Source organism: Lithohypha guttulata, assembly GCF_036872675.1.
Source record: "Lithohypha guttulata strain CCFEE 5908 chromosome Unknown scaffold_3, whole genome shotgun sequence".
Taxonomy (NCBI): domain Eukaryota; kingdom Fungi; phylum Ascomycota; class Eurotiomycetes; order Chaetothyriales; family Trichomeriaceae; genus Lithohypha; species Lithohypha guttulata.
This window is the reverse complement of record NW_027042752.1, coordinates 18,484-37,929: the sequence shown is the minus strand read 5'-3', so window position 1 is coordinate 37,929 and position 19,446 is coordinate 18,484. Positions and strand designations below refer to the sequence as shown.

Here is a 19,446-nt window from a genome sequence, read left to right as displayed (position 1 = left end):
TCAAGCAAATCCACAGCCTTTATCATGGCTCCAGGAGGAACAGCAGAGTTCAAGAGGGAGTCGGGTGTGGCTCGACTTCTGGGCTCAGGTATGTGCATATTCGACGAGGCAGGTATGAGCTGGATGTTGACGCATTAATATAGGCTCCGCCGGCATTGCAGAACTGGCTGTCTTCCATCCTGTGGACACGATAGCAAAGCGATTGATGTCGAATTCAACGAAAGTATGTACCATCACCAGTCACTGTCCAAGCGCAAAGCAAGGATGATAGGGCATGACATGGCCCAGGCACCCATACTAGCTGCTAACACAACCTCTGTCTAGATTACATCCGTTCCAGCGTTCAACGCAGTCATCTTCAGACAATACGCCGATGCGCCTCTCGGCACGAAATTCACCTCACTCTTTCCAGGACTGGGCTATGCAGCTGGTTACAAAGTCCTTCAGAGGATATACAAGTATGGTGGTCAGCCTTTCGTTCGAGACTACCTCACTCAACACCATCAACAAACCTTCGATAGCACTTTTGGAAAAGGCACTGGAAAAGCTATGCTTAACGCTACTGCAGGCTCGCTCATCGGTATCGGCGAAATTGTACTTCTTCCTCTCGATGTCCTTAAAATAAAACGTCAGACCAACCCAGAGGCCTTTCGAAATCGTGGCTTTTTCAAAATCATATCTGATGAAGGTATGGGATTATATCGTGGTGCAGGATGGACAGCAGCACGAAATGCGCCTGGTTCATTTGCGCTGTTCGGTGGTTCAGCCTGGGCGAAAGAGAGCATCTTCAAACTGGAGGACTACAACAAGGCATCCTGGTCACAAAATTTCGTTGCATCGGTGGTTGGTGCATCCGCGTCGTTGATCGTCTCGGCACCACTGGACGTGATCAAGACGAGAATTCAAAACAGGAACTTCGAGGATCCCAGGTCTGGGTTCAAGATCGTCGGGGATATGATGAGACAAGAAGGCATAACCAGTTTCTTCAAGGGTTTGACGCCGAAGATGTTGATGACAGGGCCCAAGCTGGTATTCAGTTTCTGGTTAGCACAGACATTGATTCCAGCATTTGGCAAGATTGTCTAGAGCAGGACTGCTCGTTAGACATGAGAGACGTCCAACAATCGCGGTTCTCTGAGCCACTGCGGGCCAGGCAATCTGTGGGGCATACAAATCGCAGGCACAGAGCAGATCATGCTCTTGCTCATACTATCAATAACGAGCTTGCGCAAGAGACAGTTGGTCAATTCGACGATGGTCGAGAAGGCTATGGACCAGGGCTCGTCAAGCCAGCGATGATATGCGGCTCCCAAATTCACCAAGCCTTCAAGGTACATGATATAAATTTGAGTTGCATTGCATGTATTACTATATGTGATGAGGAGCAGGCGGACGTATGGACGATGTACATGCAAAGTTGTGGATAGTCAAAGCAAGCGCTCGGTGGTTTGGTAAAAATTTATAATTCTTCTCCCTACATATAACAGCATTCGGTTCTCCAAATATTACCTTTTCCAATTAGAGTACTACGGATGCGTCGATGATACGTAACAAGAACCTTCGAATCGGCCAAGCTTAAGGGACCAGGCCGGGACTACAACCCATACACCGACAACGTTCTCTTCAGCGCACGAGGAAGAGCATTCGCCATTCCGCTGGAACAGCGTTATAGCTCCAGCTCCAGCTCCAGAGCGAGGTGTAGTCACCGTCTGGAACTCCTGCGTTAAGGAGTTTCGTCTGAATTCTCAAGTAGTCCTAGAATTGCTGCAATATCCTGATGCTGCTTGAGGAGCAGCAGTACTGTCCGCATAGGTGTGGCTGGCTTAAATATTCGCAACTGCTTGGTTACAACAACCAACTGATACGGTCACCACTTTCTCGGAGCGTAGATGTGTTGCCGTGGTATCGTAGCTAAAAGATGTGTCTTAAGGCAGTGGGAGCGCCAGGAAGAGGAAGGGCAACGGCCATGGGAGCTTTCTTACGCTGCTTTTCAGACAGATATGCCGATAGCAGTGACCATTAATGCTCGATGGCTCGTGCAAATGCTATCGTGATGTGCTCTCGCTATTCCCACTGAGCGAAGTTTGTGGTTGACGTCCCTGGATCAAATCGCTCTCACCTCCAATCAAATTCAATTAAATTAACCCCTGCGTAGTCGTCCCCACGCCCAGGCTGAAATGTTGCCTTCAGGGGTAGCTTTCACAGATATATCGACACTTTATGCACCAAAAGCCCCAGGTATTCGCGGCGACGAGTATTCAGCTTCGGCGTCCTCGGAAATCTGCTGCAGTCCTTTAGCATTGGCAGCCATAACGGCATTAAGTGAGCTCGTATTGTTGAGATTCTGACTCAGTTGTCTCCTCGACTTTCCTCTCATGTGCTTGGCTGCTGGACCCTCGACTGTAGAGAAATAGTCTGTCTCGGGGTCACTCCAGAGATCTGGCTCTTGCGGTGCCGTGTCGACTTGTAGAAGGTGATGGTTGGCTTGGTTTAGGTCAATCTCTGGAATCACCATGTCTGGGTCTAAAACCTGTGGATAGCCAGAGGGTGAAAGGGGTCTTGATGGAGGTGTCGAGTACTTTCTGCTGTAACCAGGGCGAGTCTTGTGCTTGGATGAAGCTGAGGATTTTCTGCGTTTGTTCTGTGGTCTTTTCTCGACATTGTGCTGTGATCTGTTTGGAGAGGCCGGCTCTATAGATCTCATGAGAGTAGAGTTAGTGTAGTTGATTTGTGATTTCGCTTGGTCTGAACTGCTGGAACGGCCATGTTTTCTGAGTGGTTGGTTGGCATGTTCGGTATCTGAAGATGAGTCTTGAGGTTTCACCATGTTTGTTTCGTCCACGGAAATATTAGCTGCGGGCATCACAGGAATAGGTAGATATGTGTTGTAAGAAGCAGAAGAGGGACGATTCCTTGTTGTCAATGCTCACCGACAGACTTTGCTAAAATATGCGGGTTCGCTCACTAACAACATAGAGGAGAAACAGCTCCACTCGCGGATACGTGGCGGTAAGCGGCTCGCTCCCTGTTGATCGTCAAGCATGATTGACCTGCTTCACTCTGAGCGAGTAAAAGGACGAGTCCTATGGCAAGCTTCGTGATAATTTCATACAGAACACAGTATTTGCACGACTCGGATGTGGTTGAAAGAATAAGCCACCGGAAAGCTCAACCCTGCCAAGGCGCCTGTTACTGTAGTTTCCTCAGCTCCGCTCCGTGCATTGACAAAGCATGTTCAAGTTAATACCTAATATTGCTGGCACAGTTCCAGCCGGATGGAAAACGGGGATTCTATATCCAGTCTATGTTATACAGTACTAGTGCCGACGCATGCTGCCAAAATGATGCCTGCGTCATCCAATGACGCGTGTGATTCGGATCACTCCAGGCAGGTCAGAGTCCTGCTGTACAGTACTAGTGGCCAACAACCTCACCCAAGCAACAGGACCATAACTCCAAGCAGCGCTTAAGCAAAGTCGTTGTCCAAGTCATCCCAATATTGAGGGTTTAACAGATCAGCATCTGTGCTTTCACGACCGTCCTCGGCGTCGACCTCCTCGAAGTCCACATCGAATTCGTCCTGATGTACAGCCTTGGCATTGGTAGTACCTGACATAGAGACGGCACCTTGTGTTTCCAAAGTATAGGGTATGGGTGTGTGACTTGGAGGTGTCCACGAAGCGAAGACGACGCCGAGATAACGTTTTCGTTTAGCTTCTGATAAAATGTTCCCCGTACCACTCACTGGATTTGTGCTACCACGACCAATCTTCAGCACAATTCTGGCATCAAGTTGGTTGGCCCACGCAAGACCCAAAGCAGGTGTCTTGAGAGACTCGAAAGGATCGCTCGGGTTGTCGCCCCATCCAGTAAAGAACCTTTGTTGGAAGTCGAGACTCATAACTTCGTCCTTCCTTGCTTGTGCACTAGGAGAAAGCTGCAATTGCATCGACTTTATGGGAGCTTGAGATGATCGTGGCTGCTGCGTGTTCTGTGATTGCCAAGCTCGTGGTGTGAGATTTTGTGTCTGTAATGAGGATGTTCCTGACGATGACGGTGCCTGTGAAGACAAGCGAAGCTTATCCGCTGTCGTACGTGCATCATCGAATCGATCAGAAACTTGATTTGTGACAACGATGGCCACGTTGTGGTCATTTGCTAACCTGCGAAGCGTGTTTCCAAGACGTACCAAAGCTACAGCACGGTCCGATAGTACCTTTGCCGAGCTTCCCAAAAATTCTGCTCTGAAATTCGCCGTCACAGAATCGATCACGACAAGGCCGATATTATACCTCCGGACTGTCTCAGGAATCTGGAACTGGACAATATGCTCTTGCGCCTCCAAGTCATGTACACTCATCGTCAGCACTCGATTCAGGCTCGGTCGATCCTCGGGCGGAAGCTGTTGATAGGTGGGATGCGAACTCAACATCTGATCCAAACGCGTGGTGTTCAGGGTACCTTCTGTATCCAAGTATAGGACGGCTTTCCCAGGTCCTAGAGGCGGTGGGAGCTGCGCGCTCAGTAGCAGTCCAAGAACGAATTGAGTCTTGCCCACAGCACTTTCGCCCACTATCTCTGAAATACACCCAGCAGCAAATCCACCTCCTAAGCACTCGTCGATGTTCGTGTCAAGTGTTCGTACGCATTGTAGTGGCGGAAATTCCGGGTCCTCCCTGAATATCCGAGCCTTCTTGAGTGGTGGTTCGCCACTACCGACAGGCTGTGCAGTAGTTATGGTTGTAGAGCTGAAATGCGTATCGGCACGGAGAGCATCGACGACTGCAGCTATCAGGCGCCGTAGCTCGTTGAGGGGCAAAGGACACCTCTTTGCTATCTCCACCGGATCTTTGGAAAGTAATTCTGCTGTGAGGATATTCTTCTTCTCTAACGAGTATGTAAGGTGTCGCCATAGCTGCAAATCAAAATGAGGCAGTACTTCTGTCAGGTCGGCCATTGGAGCGTGAGAAGCATGATGGTGGTGTAGAAGTTCAACGCCCTGTAAGAGGCCATGAACTGCTACTACCGGTGCGAGCTTACTGATGAGTCGCTGACCTGAGATGTGAAATGTTCGTGCACGCGACGTATTCGAGAATAAGAGACGTTCGACGCGCCAGAGCACGTGCTGCGCATGGTCTACGAGGGTCCAATCGTGCCCAGAGTTCAGGTTCAGGCGCGCCTAACACGAGCCTTCCATTGCTATAACAAGCAGGTCGAGCGGGCATAGCATCGTCTCAGCTCAACTCTCAGTCAACTATACTATCTATAAAAAAGTTCACAGTCCAATACCTGATATAGCTCGTTATCCTCCTCCCGGGGGTCTCTCTCAAGCTAATCCATCATGGCGAGCCGAGTCATTAGACAACCCTGGCTCATCTCCAAGTGAAACCACCTTGACGACTACTCTACCTCGTTACTGACAACCTCTACAGGTGGTTCGACCCCGTCTTCGCAGTCTCGATGGGTTTCTGCGCAGCAGCTCTTCGTGTTAGGCGTGAGAGCATCGAACAGCATCCAGACGCCGACAACTCGTATAGCGCACTTTGGCAGAGGGCAAAGACCATGAGCAGCAACTATTTCGGCCATGGGAAGTGATTGAGCTACATGACTACAAGTCACAAGGCTGTTGGAGAAGGTTCTACCTTCAGACGAAAATCACACCGACTTGGGGTGAGCGACTTGTTGCACATGAAGACGACTAGTATTGTCCTTCATGCCATGCTTATGTTGCTGCTGCTCGATCAAAGCAGGAGTTCGTACAGCTTTCCGCACTTCCAATCCGACTTGACACTCGCCTACTTCGTCCCCAAGCAGCGAGCGCCGCACCGAAGAAGCACAACAGGAAGAAGAAGAATGACATAGCTGTACTCACAAGTACGACTGCTACGGCTCTGATTGTACATGAGCCTGACACGATATTTTCAGCATGAAAGTTTAGGAGGTCGTGGGCTGCCTAGACAGAACGGCCGAGAAATGCTCTACAGCCTGCCCAATACAGACAGAACCAAGCACCAATACTGGCTAGAGATCTTCGGCGACCGTTACGGAACTGCTAGGGGAAAGATGTCGAGGCTTGCGTGGGGAGAATATATACACTCAGAAAGCATGATCTTACATACTGTACTCGACCATGTCCCGAATCCTGGTTACAGCAACATTGGGCTGCTAACCTGTCGTCTCGTGTTTGGGTCAACACCGAGATCAATAATCCCAATCGTGGTTCTTAAAAGAGTGCGGATGGTAGCGGAGGCATTACTACGGGACGAAAATGTGATGAAACAATAACTTTTTGGATCTACCCCCAAGCCAAGGTGCTGCCGTAGATCCAGCCTCAGCGACACCTGATCATACGTCTCTATCTATAATACTCATCGAAACCGCGCTCATGACAGCGCTTGACCGTGGTCATAGCTCTGACCATAACAACTCCAGCGTTCCTTCCTGACCGTGACAATTCCTCGTCAATTCTGCGACAAGCGGTACTGGATTGGTTTGTAAGTCCCGCCATTAGACAAGCCAGCTGAACAAGCCGTCATTCCAATAATGAGATCCATCTCAGCAACGAAATCAATGTGATCTCCGGCTTTGCTGATTGGAGGCTCGACAGTAAACTTGCCTGTCTTTCCATCGACCGGAACATTCATAAAGCAATTGAAAGCGCAAGGAATTTGATCAGGCTCAATGCCATATGGTTTCAGTGCCTGCACGAGATTCCCAAAACAGCCCTGATGGGGATCTTCATGCCCATAGATTATGCGAAAGGTGTCTTTCGAACATGGTGTCAGTAGGAAGTCATGGCGTCCACAAGTGTCTTCCACAATTCTCAGCATGACGTTACTGCGGTTTGAGTAGAGCTTGTCTCCAGTGGTGAGGTAAATCTTGTCTGCATAGTCGAAGGTTCTGCCATTGGAGACTGTTTCGCGTACGTCTTCTGCATTGAAAGCAAGTAGATCCGATACTTGGACGCCCTGAGGGTCTATGACTGTCAAGGTCTGGCCTTTCTTCAGGCGAAACGCTGTGCCTGTTCTGGGCGATATCTCTATTGTTTCCGACATGTTGTGTTTAATTGCTGGTCACCTGAGAAATTTTTAGCCACGAAGGCTCTTGTCGCTTGTGTCTTGCCGATGAGTATTGAAATTTGATCCTTTCAACCAGTATCAGCGTCACTGTATACAAACCATGACGAGTTGTTCTTCATATGGTTCCTGGACTTGGCTGTTTCGGGTAAGCACATTCATGGGATCCACATAGATCTCTTCTCCGCAATGATCGCAATCCATGCGCATTGACCAAAACCTCGGTCCTGCTGACCACTGGCACGTTTTAAGATCTTGCTTTTTGTAGGCGCAGGCCGCTTTGATGACTGGGGGCGAGCCTCCAGATGGGAGGCGACAAGTCGCTCTGTGAACGGGTGTCAAATCCGAGCACAGGACACCCCCGTAATTCCAGTAACCTTAATTCCCAGATGATGTACATTCTAACGTCGTTGACGATTGCGTGCCTGGATTTTGGTGTAACCAGGGTAAACAATGACAAACAATTCCATCCATGCCAATGTTGACGTTATGTAGTTGTTCGCCAGTGGACAGAACATATGGTACTGTTCGGTCATGGTTCATGGCGTTCTGGCACATGCCGAATTTGGTTTGCGAGGTAGTGAAACATATACTGGTTGATATGTCTCTCGCCTGCAAACTGTAATCTAGTCCTTCTCATCTATCTTCAAACGACCGACAGACAATATGATTGTTGCTCTTGCAGTTGCCTGCTTCACCCTTGGGTTTGGTGCAGCCGTCCTTGCGGCCACTGACGACGGAAAATACAACAAGGACATCGCTAAACTATTGAGCGCCATCGGCCTGCCGTCCAACATCAGCAGATCCTTCACGAAAAGGAACGCCACGCCCGAGCCATCGTCGAGGCAAGTTGGCGTCGACAATTTACTCACCAAAGAGCAAGTGGAGAACGGGTTTGAGAAATCCAGCTGGCAGGCATTGGCCTACCAAGACTTTAAAGACGTCATCGTCGCAAAATCCAATGGCATGAAGACATTCCCTTGCATATACGCAACCATGGGGTATCGTGCGGACGAACATCGATACATTTTTCTAAACTCCGACGACCCATCCGAACCACAGAACGTCCGCCTGATTGCTCCTGCACTGAAAGAATATCTTGCCATATCACCGAGCTTGGGACCAAATACCTCGCTGGTGATAGTGTGCGCACCGTCTGAAAAAGAGAAATCCGTCGAGGATTACAACAACACCTTTTGGGGCATGCTGAGAGGGCTGAGAATTATCGACTCAAAATCGTGGCCCAGGAATGTGCCAGAATCGGTCGAGTCGGAGAAGTGGACGTTCTGCTTTGGTGGAGAGCCTGTATTTCCTGTTATGCTAACGCCTGCGCACATGCAGAGGTGGTCGAGACACATGTCCGTCCCAATAATTGCACTGCAACCGAAGTGGGTACTGGATAAGTTACTAGCCACAGATCAGAAGAGAGAGGCAGCTACCGGTAAAGTGAGGAAGCTGTTGAAGGAGTATGATCAGATTGAGATAAGTCCAGATCTAACCTCTTATGGTCAGCCAGGAACGAGCGAGGCTCGTCAGTTGTGCCTGCTGGATAAGAATGAGACGGCTGGTTGTCCTTTTGACAACCTCGACAGATGACAGCAGTGGCGGTCCGGAGTTCATCTTCCAATTGATGTCAAAAATGTGCAAAAGTTAGCAAGCTAAATGTCGTTTAGTCTATCTAGGAATTTCTCTTAGATAATGGAAAAAGTAGTCCTTAACCTTCATTCTTTGACGCTACGTAACTAATGGCTCCACGTCGTTCCTAACCACGTGTGACCCTGATGTTCTGATTCATACCAAAAGCTGCTTTGTCGAGCATTTTCCTCTGTCTGCCTAGAAAGCTCTTCGGCTCCTCTAGGCCATTGCCGCCCTTCAACCTCATGAGTGCGACTGCACCTCCACCAGTGCCAGAGCCCAGTGTCGCAAGCCGTTGATTCTGCTCAAACCAAGCAGAGCTGATAAGTCGAATCTCGCGTTTCAGGTTTTCAATAAGGACATCCTGTTCTTCAAGTTGTTGTTCCATCTCACTTTCTGTACTAGGCTCTTTGACCTGCAACTCCTGTTCCTGATTCGACTTCTCCGGTCTTTGCTTGAGCTCCTCGAGCTGAGCATGCTGATGTTTAATGTGTTCGACCAAGGTCTGGTTTTTCGACCGTGCTTTCTCCAGCATTATCACCATCTTCTTCTGCATTTTTAGACTGGTCTCGCGCTCGGAACTCGTCCCAGCAACCATTTGCGCACGCATCGCCGACATGATTGCTCTAAGCTCGTCTTCCGAAATGCCATTCTCCACCAGATCTATATCGATACCTTCCAAATTCGACGTTGTTGCGTGTACAGGTATTGTGGACGTAGTCTCACCATTTACCCCTGTTCCCTCGTCGACCTCACTGGCCACAAGTGCCGCCTGTAGTCGTGCTTCAGCACGCTCATAATCAGCTTCCTCGGTTTCAAGATCTTTGCCCTCAACTTCGATCTCCTCGCTATTCGGGCTGTTTGCAGATGCCGGTTCAACACCGTCGTCGTAATCACGCAACCGGCCTTGTAGATCCTCAACCTCCTGTTTACTCCTTCTGAGTTGCTCCTCACTCTCCGTGTGTCGTGCTTGTAATAGGTGGTAGTCAAGCTCTAATCGCTTCTTCATCTCATTGACTTCATGACGTTCCTGTTCGATCGCGGGTAGGAGTCTTCTATACTCATCAATTTCTCGTTGCAGGTCAGAGCTACTGGCGGTCCGCGTGTCGCTCTGTCTTAGCTGCGCTTGCAAGTCTGCTATCTTTTGTTTTAATGTAAGATTCTCTTTCTCGTGGTCCTGACTTGCTTCCAACTTCTGTCGATATTTCTCTGCCGCATTCGCTTTTCGACTTAGGTTGTCTCGCTCGATCTTGATCTCATCGTAATCATCTTGAAGTTTCTGCCCACGCTCAGCTTTGATCTTCAGAACTTCGTTGTTCTTTCGCAGATTCTCGATGTCAGTCTCATATTGCGCAAGTTGTGCTTCGAGACTCGAAATGATGGCTTCCTTCTGGGCATCAGAGGATTGTTTTGTGTCGCCTGCGCGACCAGATAAGACAGAGGTCAGACGATCGTTGGCTTCGTTAAGGTCGTCTTGTGAGCGGTCGTAACGCTCTTGAAGACTGTTGTACCTAGCATTGAGGGCGTCTATATGGCGCTGAAGTTCGTGCTTTTCGCGAGAAATGCGTTGAGAATCTGCAATGACCTTTCCAAGCCGCTCCTCGAAAGCGAGGTTGGATGTACCTGTTGGAATGTTCCCTTGATCCTCATCCTCCTCTGCCTGCGGTAAGCTTTGTCGGTGTTGATTGAAGTAGTCTTCCTCTGCGTCTGATATGTGGGCGTCATGTTCCTGCTCTGTATAATCCGGCTCGTCATTCTGCTGGCCTTCTTGAATGGTGTGAATTAACACTTTCTGCACACTTTCAGGTAAATCTTGCATAGGCTCGAGGAAACGTTCATTGTCCTGGCAGCTCGTAGCAGCCACAACACATAATTTCAGCAATAGAACCGCATCACCTATACTCCCATACTGCGCAATCGCTTTGAGGTCCGGATTACCACGATGATTGGTCGCAGAGCTGAAGAAAAGAGGCAGTGGTTGTCCGCACTGCTCGATGAGGAATATGGATAGTGCATCGTATATATGCTTGAGGTTCGACCACTTCTGAACCCAAGAAGTTTCCTTGCTGCTATCAATCCGTGAGGGATCTTCGGGGAGCCGGCCAGGGAATGCAAGGTGATCGATAAGCTCTGCTGAATGTCAGTACGCAGACTGAAGCAGGATCAGGATACCAGACGTAACAATTCCCACAGTGCCTCGCCAGTCGCAAGATCATCTACAGTATATAGTGGATTGGTGACTTGAAGGGAGTTGACCCAGTTGAGCAAGCCTGCGGCGACGTCTTCTTCTGTAGCCATGGCTTGGACTGTGTGATTCGGGCATGGTCGAGGCGAGTGAGTTCTAGCACGCAGGCCTACGAGCTGAGCTCAATCAGCTCGGCCAGTTCATCCCTTTCAAGACGGTTCTTGATTAGCACGTGGGGAGAAGGAAGATGCAACCATAGTCGCGCCTGGATGCGATACAGCGCGTTGACGCCTGTATATGACGCAAAAGTCATTCAACTCCAGGCGTATTAAAATCTGGTATTCTACGGAGTAGTAGAGTTGTTTTTAGATATTCGGCTTTGCATGTGCCTGTTCTAAAACACTTCCTTCATGCTTCTGGAAACAGGAATTTTCCTACTATGTTGCAATGAAGAATGCTGACTGCAGCGTCTTCCTGCCCTAGGACGAGCCGTTCGGAACGCTGGTAGTGCTTGTATCCATAGCATCCAATGCTTCCTGCCTCAACTGCAGAGCGGCTTCCATCTCAGCGTCCTCAAGTTTTCTTTCGTCCGATCTTTCATCCTCACTATCTTCTTCTGCTTCACCCTCACCACTCTCGGTGCCTGTCGTGGTCTCGTTCCCGACACTTGAACTTTGTGCATCGCCATGCAAGCCTCTTCTGGCACCTGCTACCGCAAGCTCATCAGCTCTGATATTTCCTTCATTTTTGTCATGTCCTTTCACCCACACGAAGTGTGTTTGCTTCCCGAAATGATTCCTCTCTTCGATCTTCTCCCTTATTTCCTGGATGACATCTCTGTTTTCGACAGGCTTACCCTTGGAATTGTGCCAGCCATTACTCTGCCAGTTTCTGTACCAATTCGTTACGCAATCAATTGAGTATCTTGAGTCTGTAAAGATCGTAACATCCCGATGACTTGGCACCACCTCTAGTGCCCTCTGAATAGCTGTCAGCTCTGCTCGCTGATTCGTCTGTTTCGTTCCTTTCAATGCTTCGGAAATATTTCTGTATCTCCAAGTCAGTTTACGTCGTTTCATCGTAGAAGGTGCGCCTCGAGCTTGCCAGTCCACCGTGTACATCGGAATTTCTTTGCCCGGATCTGACACAGGAGAAGAGGAAGAAGGAGATTGAGAGTCATACTCAAATGGTGCCGGTCCAAAATACACGCCAACTCCTGCTCTTGCCCCAACTTGGCCATTGCTAAGTGAAGACCCGTCTGTATAGATGTTGAGCATACCCGGGGGGTTGCTGTCTTTTGGAACCTTTTTCAGAGTGGATTTCTCCTCTTCTGTCCGCCGTCTGATCACACCATTATCCAGCTTGACATTCGGGTCGAAGCCATCTTCCGCACCTGGTGGTAAGGGCCCACGAGCAAGTTCAAACTCGTTACCGTGTTTGTCCTTGGCCACATAGTCCCCATTCGTCACCAGACCTGGCGCTGAATTCTTGACGATCAGACGTCGAATCTCCTCTTCAGGACTAATTCCGGTTCCATTATCATATGCGGACTTTCTCTTGCCTTCACTAATGAATGCTTCAGCTTCAGCTCTGGTGGTGAACTTCTTGTGCTTAGGATTCTTGAAGCCACTAATTTGTGCTTGGGCTGTGGGCCAGTCGGTATATACTCCAGGCACTTTCCCTTGTTGGACTGCATAGAACTTCTGTTCACCTGGGGCCTTGTTGGCTTGGTGTATCAGCTTTCCCTCCACAAATAGCTGGGCGTCTCCTTGGCTGGTGAAGGACTTGACTGTCCTGTTGTTAGTTGAAATTCCGCTTCTGTTCGGCCGGCCACGTACATTGAGCACCTTTCTGACCAGTGACTTGTGCCAGACATTGATCCCATGTGTCGTAAACACCAGGTGTCTTTCCCACCTTGACAGCATAATATTTCTTGTCTGCTGGTCTCTTACGTTTTTGACCTGCAACGGTAGGCGCAGGAAGTGGAGACTCTGGTCGCGAGGCCTTATTGGCAGCCGAGGGTTGTGCCATTCTCAGACATCGACGAAGTGGAAGAAGTCGTTGAATGTATGAAGGCAGCTTTGAAATTTGGCTCGGGTTTGCTAGGCAAATAGTTCTCCTGTTGGTGCGATATTGCAACACAGATGCGATGCGAACCGCAAGAGTAAAAGAACGTTCCGAAAATGATGGAAAAGCGGTATGTGAAGCTGGTGAAGAGGGATGCGGAAGCAGATGCTACTATCAGAAAAATGAGTAGAATCACAACTGCATGGAACTGGGGGGCTTGCAAGAGTTGGTTTCCACTTGGCTCGCTTGGAGCCTTGCTCGAGTGGGTATCAATGAGAATGAGGGGTACCGGGCGGGCAAAAGCACTACAGGGGGGCACCCTCGAGGTGTGCCGTGAAGCGGAGCAGGAAATTACAGCATTTTCTTGCGAATCTGCTTGTTTACATGTTTGGACTATCGTTGCCAGAGCTTTCTACATTTCCTGTGTCTGTGTGGAATATCTCTATAATGCTAGGCAGCAAATGACTTTACTGATCAAGCTCAATTGTCTTTAGGCTGTCGAGGAGGCTGACTGAGATGTTGCTGACTCGTTTGCGGCGCTGTGTTTGGCGTCTGTGTTCCGGACACAGGGTTCGAGCTGTTTAGAATTTTCACGGGCCGAGAAGGTTCATCATCGTCCCCAATCCTCCTCTGACCAAGAACAAACGTCGTAGGTGTTGGAGGGTCAGTTCGAGGCTCCTGGTTGTTTCGTCTGCGTCGAATGAACGTAGTAGGGTCCTGAAGTTGCCGCATGCCGAGTGCTTGACCTTGGCCTTGTCCGCTGTCTGAGCTGAGTGCTTGAGAGATGGTTCGAGGCATATGATATCCAAACTTTCCAAATGGTACACTAAGCCCGTGCACGACAATACTGGATATCGCCAAGAACCATACCACGATTCTGATGACTTCCTGTAGTCTCGCAGCATCTTCACGTACCTGTCCATCCACGATGATTTGATTAAGGAACTCAACAGCAACGTATAGGTAAAAGACAGCCGAGACACCAATAGGGCCGAAGAATCCGATAAGCAGCGCCTGCTTCCAGTCGTCAATCTCTTTCATCTGACGGTGGAGAAGTAGAACCATTGGAATTCGTCGAAAGAGTAGTATCAAAATGCCAAGGGCGATGAGTCGGTAGATGGGGATGACATCGTTCGTGCGAAATTCTGCCCATGGTGCTACTGCGCCATACCAGGCGAATACTGAAATGTTGAGGAGCATGTCAATGGTAGGCTGAAGGGAGTCGTCTTCGGTCTCGACTCGGAACCTGATCTGTCAGCTCTGATTCTGTAGGACACCTGACCACTTACCAGTCATCCCAGGTGAAGGCATTACCAGCAACGAAACATGCCAAAACATCATCACTGCCAATCATGCCGCAAGTTCCGGTAATCAACAGAGCAAGTGCAATCGCGAAGACCAGAAAACTCTCCTTGTCAACGAACTTGTGTTGCTCGGCATAATGCAGTGCCTCTTTCGCAAGCCATCCAGCAATAGCTCCATAGGCCACGCTAAGGATTATCGTGTATCCCCAGTTCTCACCGAACCAAAGTCCAATACCATGTCCCACTCCTTGAAAGCCGTCACGGCCATTGTACCTGATAATGTACAGAGCCAAGAACAGAAAAGGATAACCAAGACCATCATTGGCTCCTGACTCAGCAATAACAATCCTCTGAAGCTTCTTTGGAATGTTCTTGTCAGCAAACTTTCCCTTCACGATCGAGTTAGACAAGACGGGGTCTGTCGGCGTAACACAAGCTCCCACTGCTAATGAGTGAAGGAAGCTGATGTGAGGAACCATTGCCCAGACCAGGAGACTGGCGGTGAGCCACATCATGGTCATTCCAGGACCGAGTAGGATTGCAAGCGATCGCCATTCGGTGCGCAAGTACCTCCTAGGTAGCTGCACTCCTGCTATGACCAGCTGAACTCCTAAGACGAGCCGTGAAAAGTAAAAGGTGATTTGTTCGACATGTTCCTGTGAGCCTTCCGCGTATTCTAGCGGCCTTATCCAGTTCAAGGCATGGGGTGAGAATGCGACTCCTGCCAGCAAGGAAATTACTGTGAAGATTAGATGGTGACCATACCAGAGACAATATAAACTCACGTGCTTCGGACAGATAGAACCGTTCTTTCAGTAAGTACGATACGAGACCGAAAAGTGTGATGAAGCCTCCAAGCACAGCGGTGACGATGTTGAAGTTAGTTAGCACAATGGTAGGCATTGTCACTCAGGACTCGATATAGGGTCGTTCTGCGATTTGAAGTTAGGTGCTATTGCGGAATGCCAATATTTAACAAGCCTCTGCAAGAAAACGACAAGCATATATTCGCCTTCAAGACAGGTGGAGTGCGCTTATTGGCAAAGACCCGAGGAATGAAGACTGCGACAGCCGTTTGACTCGCACATCTTATAACACGTGTGAAAGGCTACACAGTCCATGAAAATCGTCACTGGCAACAGATTGCCATAAATGATGCTATGCAAAGTTCCACTTCGAAGCTAAAAGTTCTTCTGTGCCAAGCCGGTACAACTCCGCCGCGCTCAGCCATCCGTCTCGCCGCTCAGTCCCTGTGTACCACTGTACCAGGGTGAAAGGACTTTTTCAGCAAGTATGATATCCGAGGAGGATAGCATGCTCGTTTTTCGATCTTTTCTACAAAGCCTCGATATACCCTGTCTCGCACGAGCGTCTTCTGAAATTTCTGTCGTGAGGTCCCGAGTGGCATTGCTGCAACTGCGCATCTAGGTCCGAAGTTCAGCGGGAAATACCTCTTCAGTCACTTCATCTGTATTCGGCACAAGATCTGGCTCTGGTGGGTATACTAGGTCATCCACTTGGTCTCTGCCCGGAGCATTCTGCCAAGTCCAAACACTGATACTGCGAGCTCCTACAGGGAAATCACCAAACCCATGTTTGTCTATTAGCACTCCGCTCCATGCCCAGCCCATGAGGTCCGTCCATATTTGTCCAGCACATTGAGAGCCAACGTTTACCCTTCTCTTCTTCCAGGACCAGGAGATCGATGCTAGCACTACGAGACCGATATGTCCATGTGTCATCGATTGCCAGCCACGCTGCCAGAAGATGCACTCCTTGTCTTGAGTGAAAGGACTTGACGAGGTTTGAGAAGCCGAAAAGTCATCATACTGTTTGCCATAAGCGAAAAGCTGCCTGGCCTTGATAAGTCGTACAAGTCGTCCACCACATGCTGGCAGCCGTGGCTGTGGTCCATCTGTACCGTACATGTCGCCCCAGAAAACGCAAGGCTGACCTTCTGAACGTAGAAGAATCAAGGCATACGCGTGAGGAATGAACCATGGCTCAATGGGTGATGCCAGGGACTGCGTCTCTTGCGTGTCGTGGTTGGTCACAAAAGTGACTGCTCGAGACGGATTGATGCTGGCAAGACTGCCTACGAAGACCTTCCGCAGATCTCGGAGGCGACCAATGGAAATATCGTGGAGGTTATACAAGAGCTTGATGTCGAACATGTGTACCTTGCCAGAAAACGTCTTATCGATATGTGCATTTAGGACTTTTGAATCAGGCATCCAATACTCTCCGACGAAAAAGAACTCTCTGGCGCTCTCGTCGGCATACGACTTGACGTGGTCTACGAACTCTCTTTGAAACCTCGAGGAATAATGTTTGGCTGCGTCAAGTCGGAAACCTCGTATTCCTGGCAGCTCATCGAGTAACCAGCGTGCCCAGCGCTTGACATCTTGCTTAACCTCATCGTTGCCAAAGTCAACATCGGCGAACATTAAAAAATCGTAGTTGCCGTTCTCAGATCCGCCAACATCGTCGGCCCAGTCCTTCATGGTTCCATCTGGACGTTTTCCAACAAATTTGAATATTGACTTTTCCTGTTGTTTGCAATCCCAGTCCACGCCCGAGAAGTGACTGTTGTTATACTTCATAGTGCTGTATCTACCTTGCCGAGCATCAAAGTTGAACTTTGTCCATGCCTCAATCATTCTCGGTTTTGTGTCTAGATTCTTGAGCCTGTTCTTGGGATTGACCCGTATGGCAAGTCCCTCCTCGGCACCATCGGGAGCAGCCTTGTGGTTTAGGACCGCATCAAATACAACATCAACACCGAAGCGTTGAGCCTCCGAACACAAGTCTTGCAGTTCCTGCTTAGTTCCCCATTTTGTAGCTGTGCTTCCTTTCGTGTCGAACTCACCAAGGTCATATAAGTCGTAGATACCATAACCTTCGTCCTTTGGGTTCGTGGCTTTGCAGGCTGGAGGAATCCATATTGAGGCGAATCCCAGATCAACGAATTGTGGTAGAAGTTGAGTTAGATGCTTCCAGTGCGAAACAGACTGGTCTTTCACAAAGCCGGTGTCTGGATCCTGTTCAATGCTAGTGATTGTGCCTGGCGAGAACCACTCGAAACCTTGCAATATGGTCTTGTTCTGAGATAAGTCGTTGGAGTTATCGGCACGAACAGAGGCTGACCCAAACTGTCGACCGTTCAGAACGTTCTGTCCACCTGTCAGGTTGTTCTTCATTACAATGATATATCATGCTACGAAAGTGATAAATCAGTAGCATTTCCCAACAAATGAGAAGATGGTAGGTCTGCAGACATCCCTGCACGTAACGTGGAACCAGAAGGTGCTGACTTTTCGATAGCCAATCACTGTCCGTGATAATGCACTCCTTCTGCTTAGGTGCGTGTCGTTTCGTGTTTCTGAAACTAAGCGTGGCATCTTGCAGGAGTCTTTACTTCAGAGCATTTTGAAAAGGTGAACACGAAGCTAGGACAGCGCTGCCAACAATTTGCAGTGCGCTCTATGTTCTCACCTCCGTAAATATAAGCAAGCAATATCAGCGACAATGTTAGCAAGAGCTCGACGCATGGAGGTCCAACGAGTCATGTTGGTATTGAGCAGGTGCAATAATTCGTGTTTCCTTTGTGGTTCACAGAAGATACAGGACTCCCACATAGACGTGATCACGGCGGCATACTCGACTAGCTTGGCAGGCACCACCAATGTCTTCGATCCGAATTACTTCAAAGTCCTTAGGAGCACAATCTTGCAATGAGTCGCGGAAGGAGTTAATGATGGTGGAAGAGGCAGTCTTGGCCGTCGCAAGCTCGTGCGACAAAATGGTTGAGGTCAAGCTCGAACGACCGCCGACTGCACTCCACCTCTACTATTGTAGAATTTAATTTCTGAAAACACTTCGTTCAGCCACTGTCCAGAACGCCATGGTCAATTCCATGCAATTTAGTATGCGAGGACATATTCACATGGTTTCATCTCGTCTCAGTCGAGTTGTGCATGAAGTGAGGACGATCGAGACTGATCATTCTACACCGCCGAACAGGGGCTGGATCTTCACATTCCCAACGACTCTGGCACGTTGCCAGCTCATTGACGTGATTCGCATGAAACCTGACCTTCACATGTTCACGCAGTGCTCAAGCACACATCCTTCGACGCAGGCATGAGACCAGATGATGGGTACTCGCGACCTTGCAGTAGCTTGTAAATTGTCCAGAATAAGAAGCTTTCGGATCTTCCCAGTAGCCCTGAACAGCCGTTCCGGTGCCGAGCAGCACGCGGCTCAGTCTACCGTCTGTTCCAAGACAAGATGATACGCACTATCTGGTCCAGATGCTTTTGCGTTGAAGTGGAAACTCGCAAGCATTTTATTCTCCATTTCCGAAGCTCTTTACAGTAAAACCCTCTCTTAAAACGAAGTCGAATACCATCTTCCAAGATGTCCTCTGCCAAGCGTGACCGGATTCGCTTTTGCTCGACGCTAGGGAGCGCACCTCCTTTTGAGCGGTGAGCATTCTGATACGGGCGTGGGAAGGGCACAAAAATTATATGAGCTTGGAATACTCTTCAGAGTGCTCGAAACGTGTAACAATGTACTTTTTTCCACATTCCAGTCCGCCTCTCAAGCAAGCAAGATGACACTTTCAACACACGTCCACCAAGCAGGTCTCTTGACACCAGGACACTGTGTGTACAGTTGAACAGCAACAAAAACGAATAGCCACCTGGTCTTCCTCACTGATGACCTGCTACATCGAGAGTCTTTCCCTTACTGGCTAAAAATCCACACATCCGAGCTGATATATCTATCTACACGACATGGCTCCCGTCAAGTCAGACAGCAGCTCTTTAAACAGCGAGCGGAACGACAACACGTCGAATCCAGCACTATCTGTGTTTCTCTCAGTCGCTCGACACGCTCGGTCATTCAGTAAACAATTGGTCAAGGTGCCGTCAAGGACTATAACCATTGAGCGGCCACCAGACATGGCCAAGATGAGGCAGGTTACACCGGTATATGACCACGATCTGAAACGTTGGGTATTTCCTACTCAACCTATCGCACATCGCGACGAGCCTCAATCTGCTAGGAGCAGACCCAGCCAGCCTCGGTCGACGACTAGCTCTTCACTCGCTTCGTCCCGGAGGTCAAGCAGAGGCGGATGAAGCTTCTATAATCCTCCTGACTGAATTCGATC

At 49.2% G+C, this 19,446-nt stretch overlaps 7 protein-coding genes across 7 annotated transcripts; 2 read left to right on the top strand and 5 right to left on the bottom strand.

Moving 5' to 3' along the window:
• Positions 1–24: 24 nt before the first annotated feature.
• On the top strand, positions 25–1,086 carry YHM1 (high copy suppressor of abf2; the record flags this gene model as incomplete). Its single annotated transcript, XM_064898136.1, has 3 exons — positions 25–88; positions 144–223; positions 325–1,086. 3 exons carry the CDS (start codon positions 25–27, stop codon positions 1,084–1,086), a joined length of 906 nt encoding a protein of 301 aa, XP_064754093.1.
• Positions 1,087–3,466: 2,380 nt separating this feature from the next.
• On the bottom strand, positions 3,467–4,957 carry rhp57 (DNA repair protein rhp57; the record flags this gene model as incomplete). The annotated part of the gene is made up of 1 exon (XM_064898135.1): positions 3,467–4,957. One exon carries the CDS (start codon positions 4,955–4,957, stop codon positions 3,467–3,469), a length of 1,491 nt encoding a protein of 496 aa, XP_064754092.1.
• A 2,785-nt stretch (positions 4,958–7,742) lies between these two features.
• Positions 7,743–8,672, top strand: LTR64_003784 (uncharacterized protein; the record flags this gene model as incomplete). The annotated part of the gene is made up of 1 exon (XM_064898134.1): positions 7,743–8,672. One exon carries the CDS (start codon positions 7,743–7,745, stop codon positions 8,670–8,672), a length of 930 nt encoding a protein of 309 aa, XP_064754091.1.
• A 166-nt stretch (positions 8,673–8,838) lies between these two features.
• LTR64_003783 (uncharacterized protein) lies at positions 8,839–11,009 on the bottom strand (the record flags this gene model as incomplete). Its single annotated transcript, XM_064898133.1, has 2 exons — positions 8,839–10,841; positions 10,889–11,009. 2 exons carry the CDS (start codon positions 11,007–11,009, stop codon positions 8,839–8,841), a joined length of 2,124 nt encoding a protein of 707 aa, XP_064754090.1.
• A 366-nt stretch (positions 11,010–11,375) lies between these two features.
• Positions 11,376–12,927, bottom strand: LTR64_003782 (uncharacterized protein; the record flags this gene model as incomplete). Its single annotated transcript, XM_064898132.1, has 2 exons — positions 11,376–12,685; positions 12,735–12,927. The coding sequence occupies 2 exons, from the start codon at positions 12,925–12,927 to the stop codon at positions 11,376–11,378; spliced, it is 1,503 nt and encodes a 500-aa protein (XP_064754089.1).
• A 516-nt stretch (positions 12,928–13,443) lies between these two features.
• Positions 13,444–15,170, bottom strand: LTR64_003781 (uncharacterized protein; the record flags this gene model as incomplete). Its single annotated transcript, XM_064898131.1, has 3 exons — positions 13,444–14,209; positions 14,253–15,006; positions 15,053–15,170. The coding sequence occupies 3 exons, from the start codon at positions 15,168–15,170 to the stop codon at positions 13,444–13,446; spliced, it is 1,638 nt and encodes a 545-aa protein (XP_064754088.1).
• A 521-nt stretch (positions 15,171–15,691) lies between these two features.
• LTR64_003780 (uncharacterized protein) lies at positions 15,692–17,467 on the bottom strand (the record flags this gene model as incomplete). Its single annotated transcript, XM_064898130.1, has 1 exon — positions 15,692–17,467. The coding sequence occupies one exon, from the start codon at positions 17,465–17,467 to the stop codon at positions 15,692–15,694; it is 1,776 nt and encodes a 591-aa protein (XP_064754087.1).
• Positions 17,468–19,446: the final 1,979 nt, after the last annotated feature.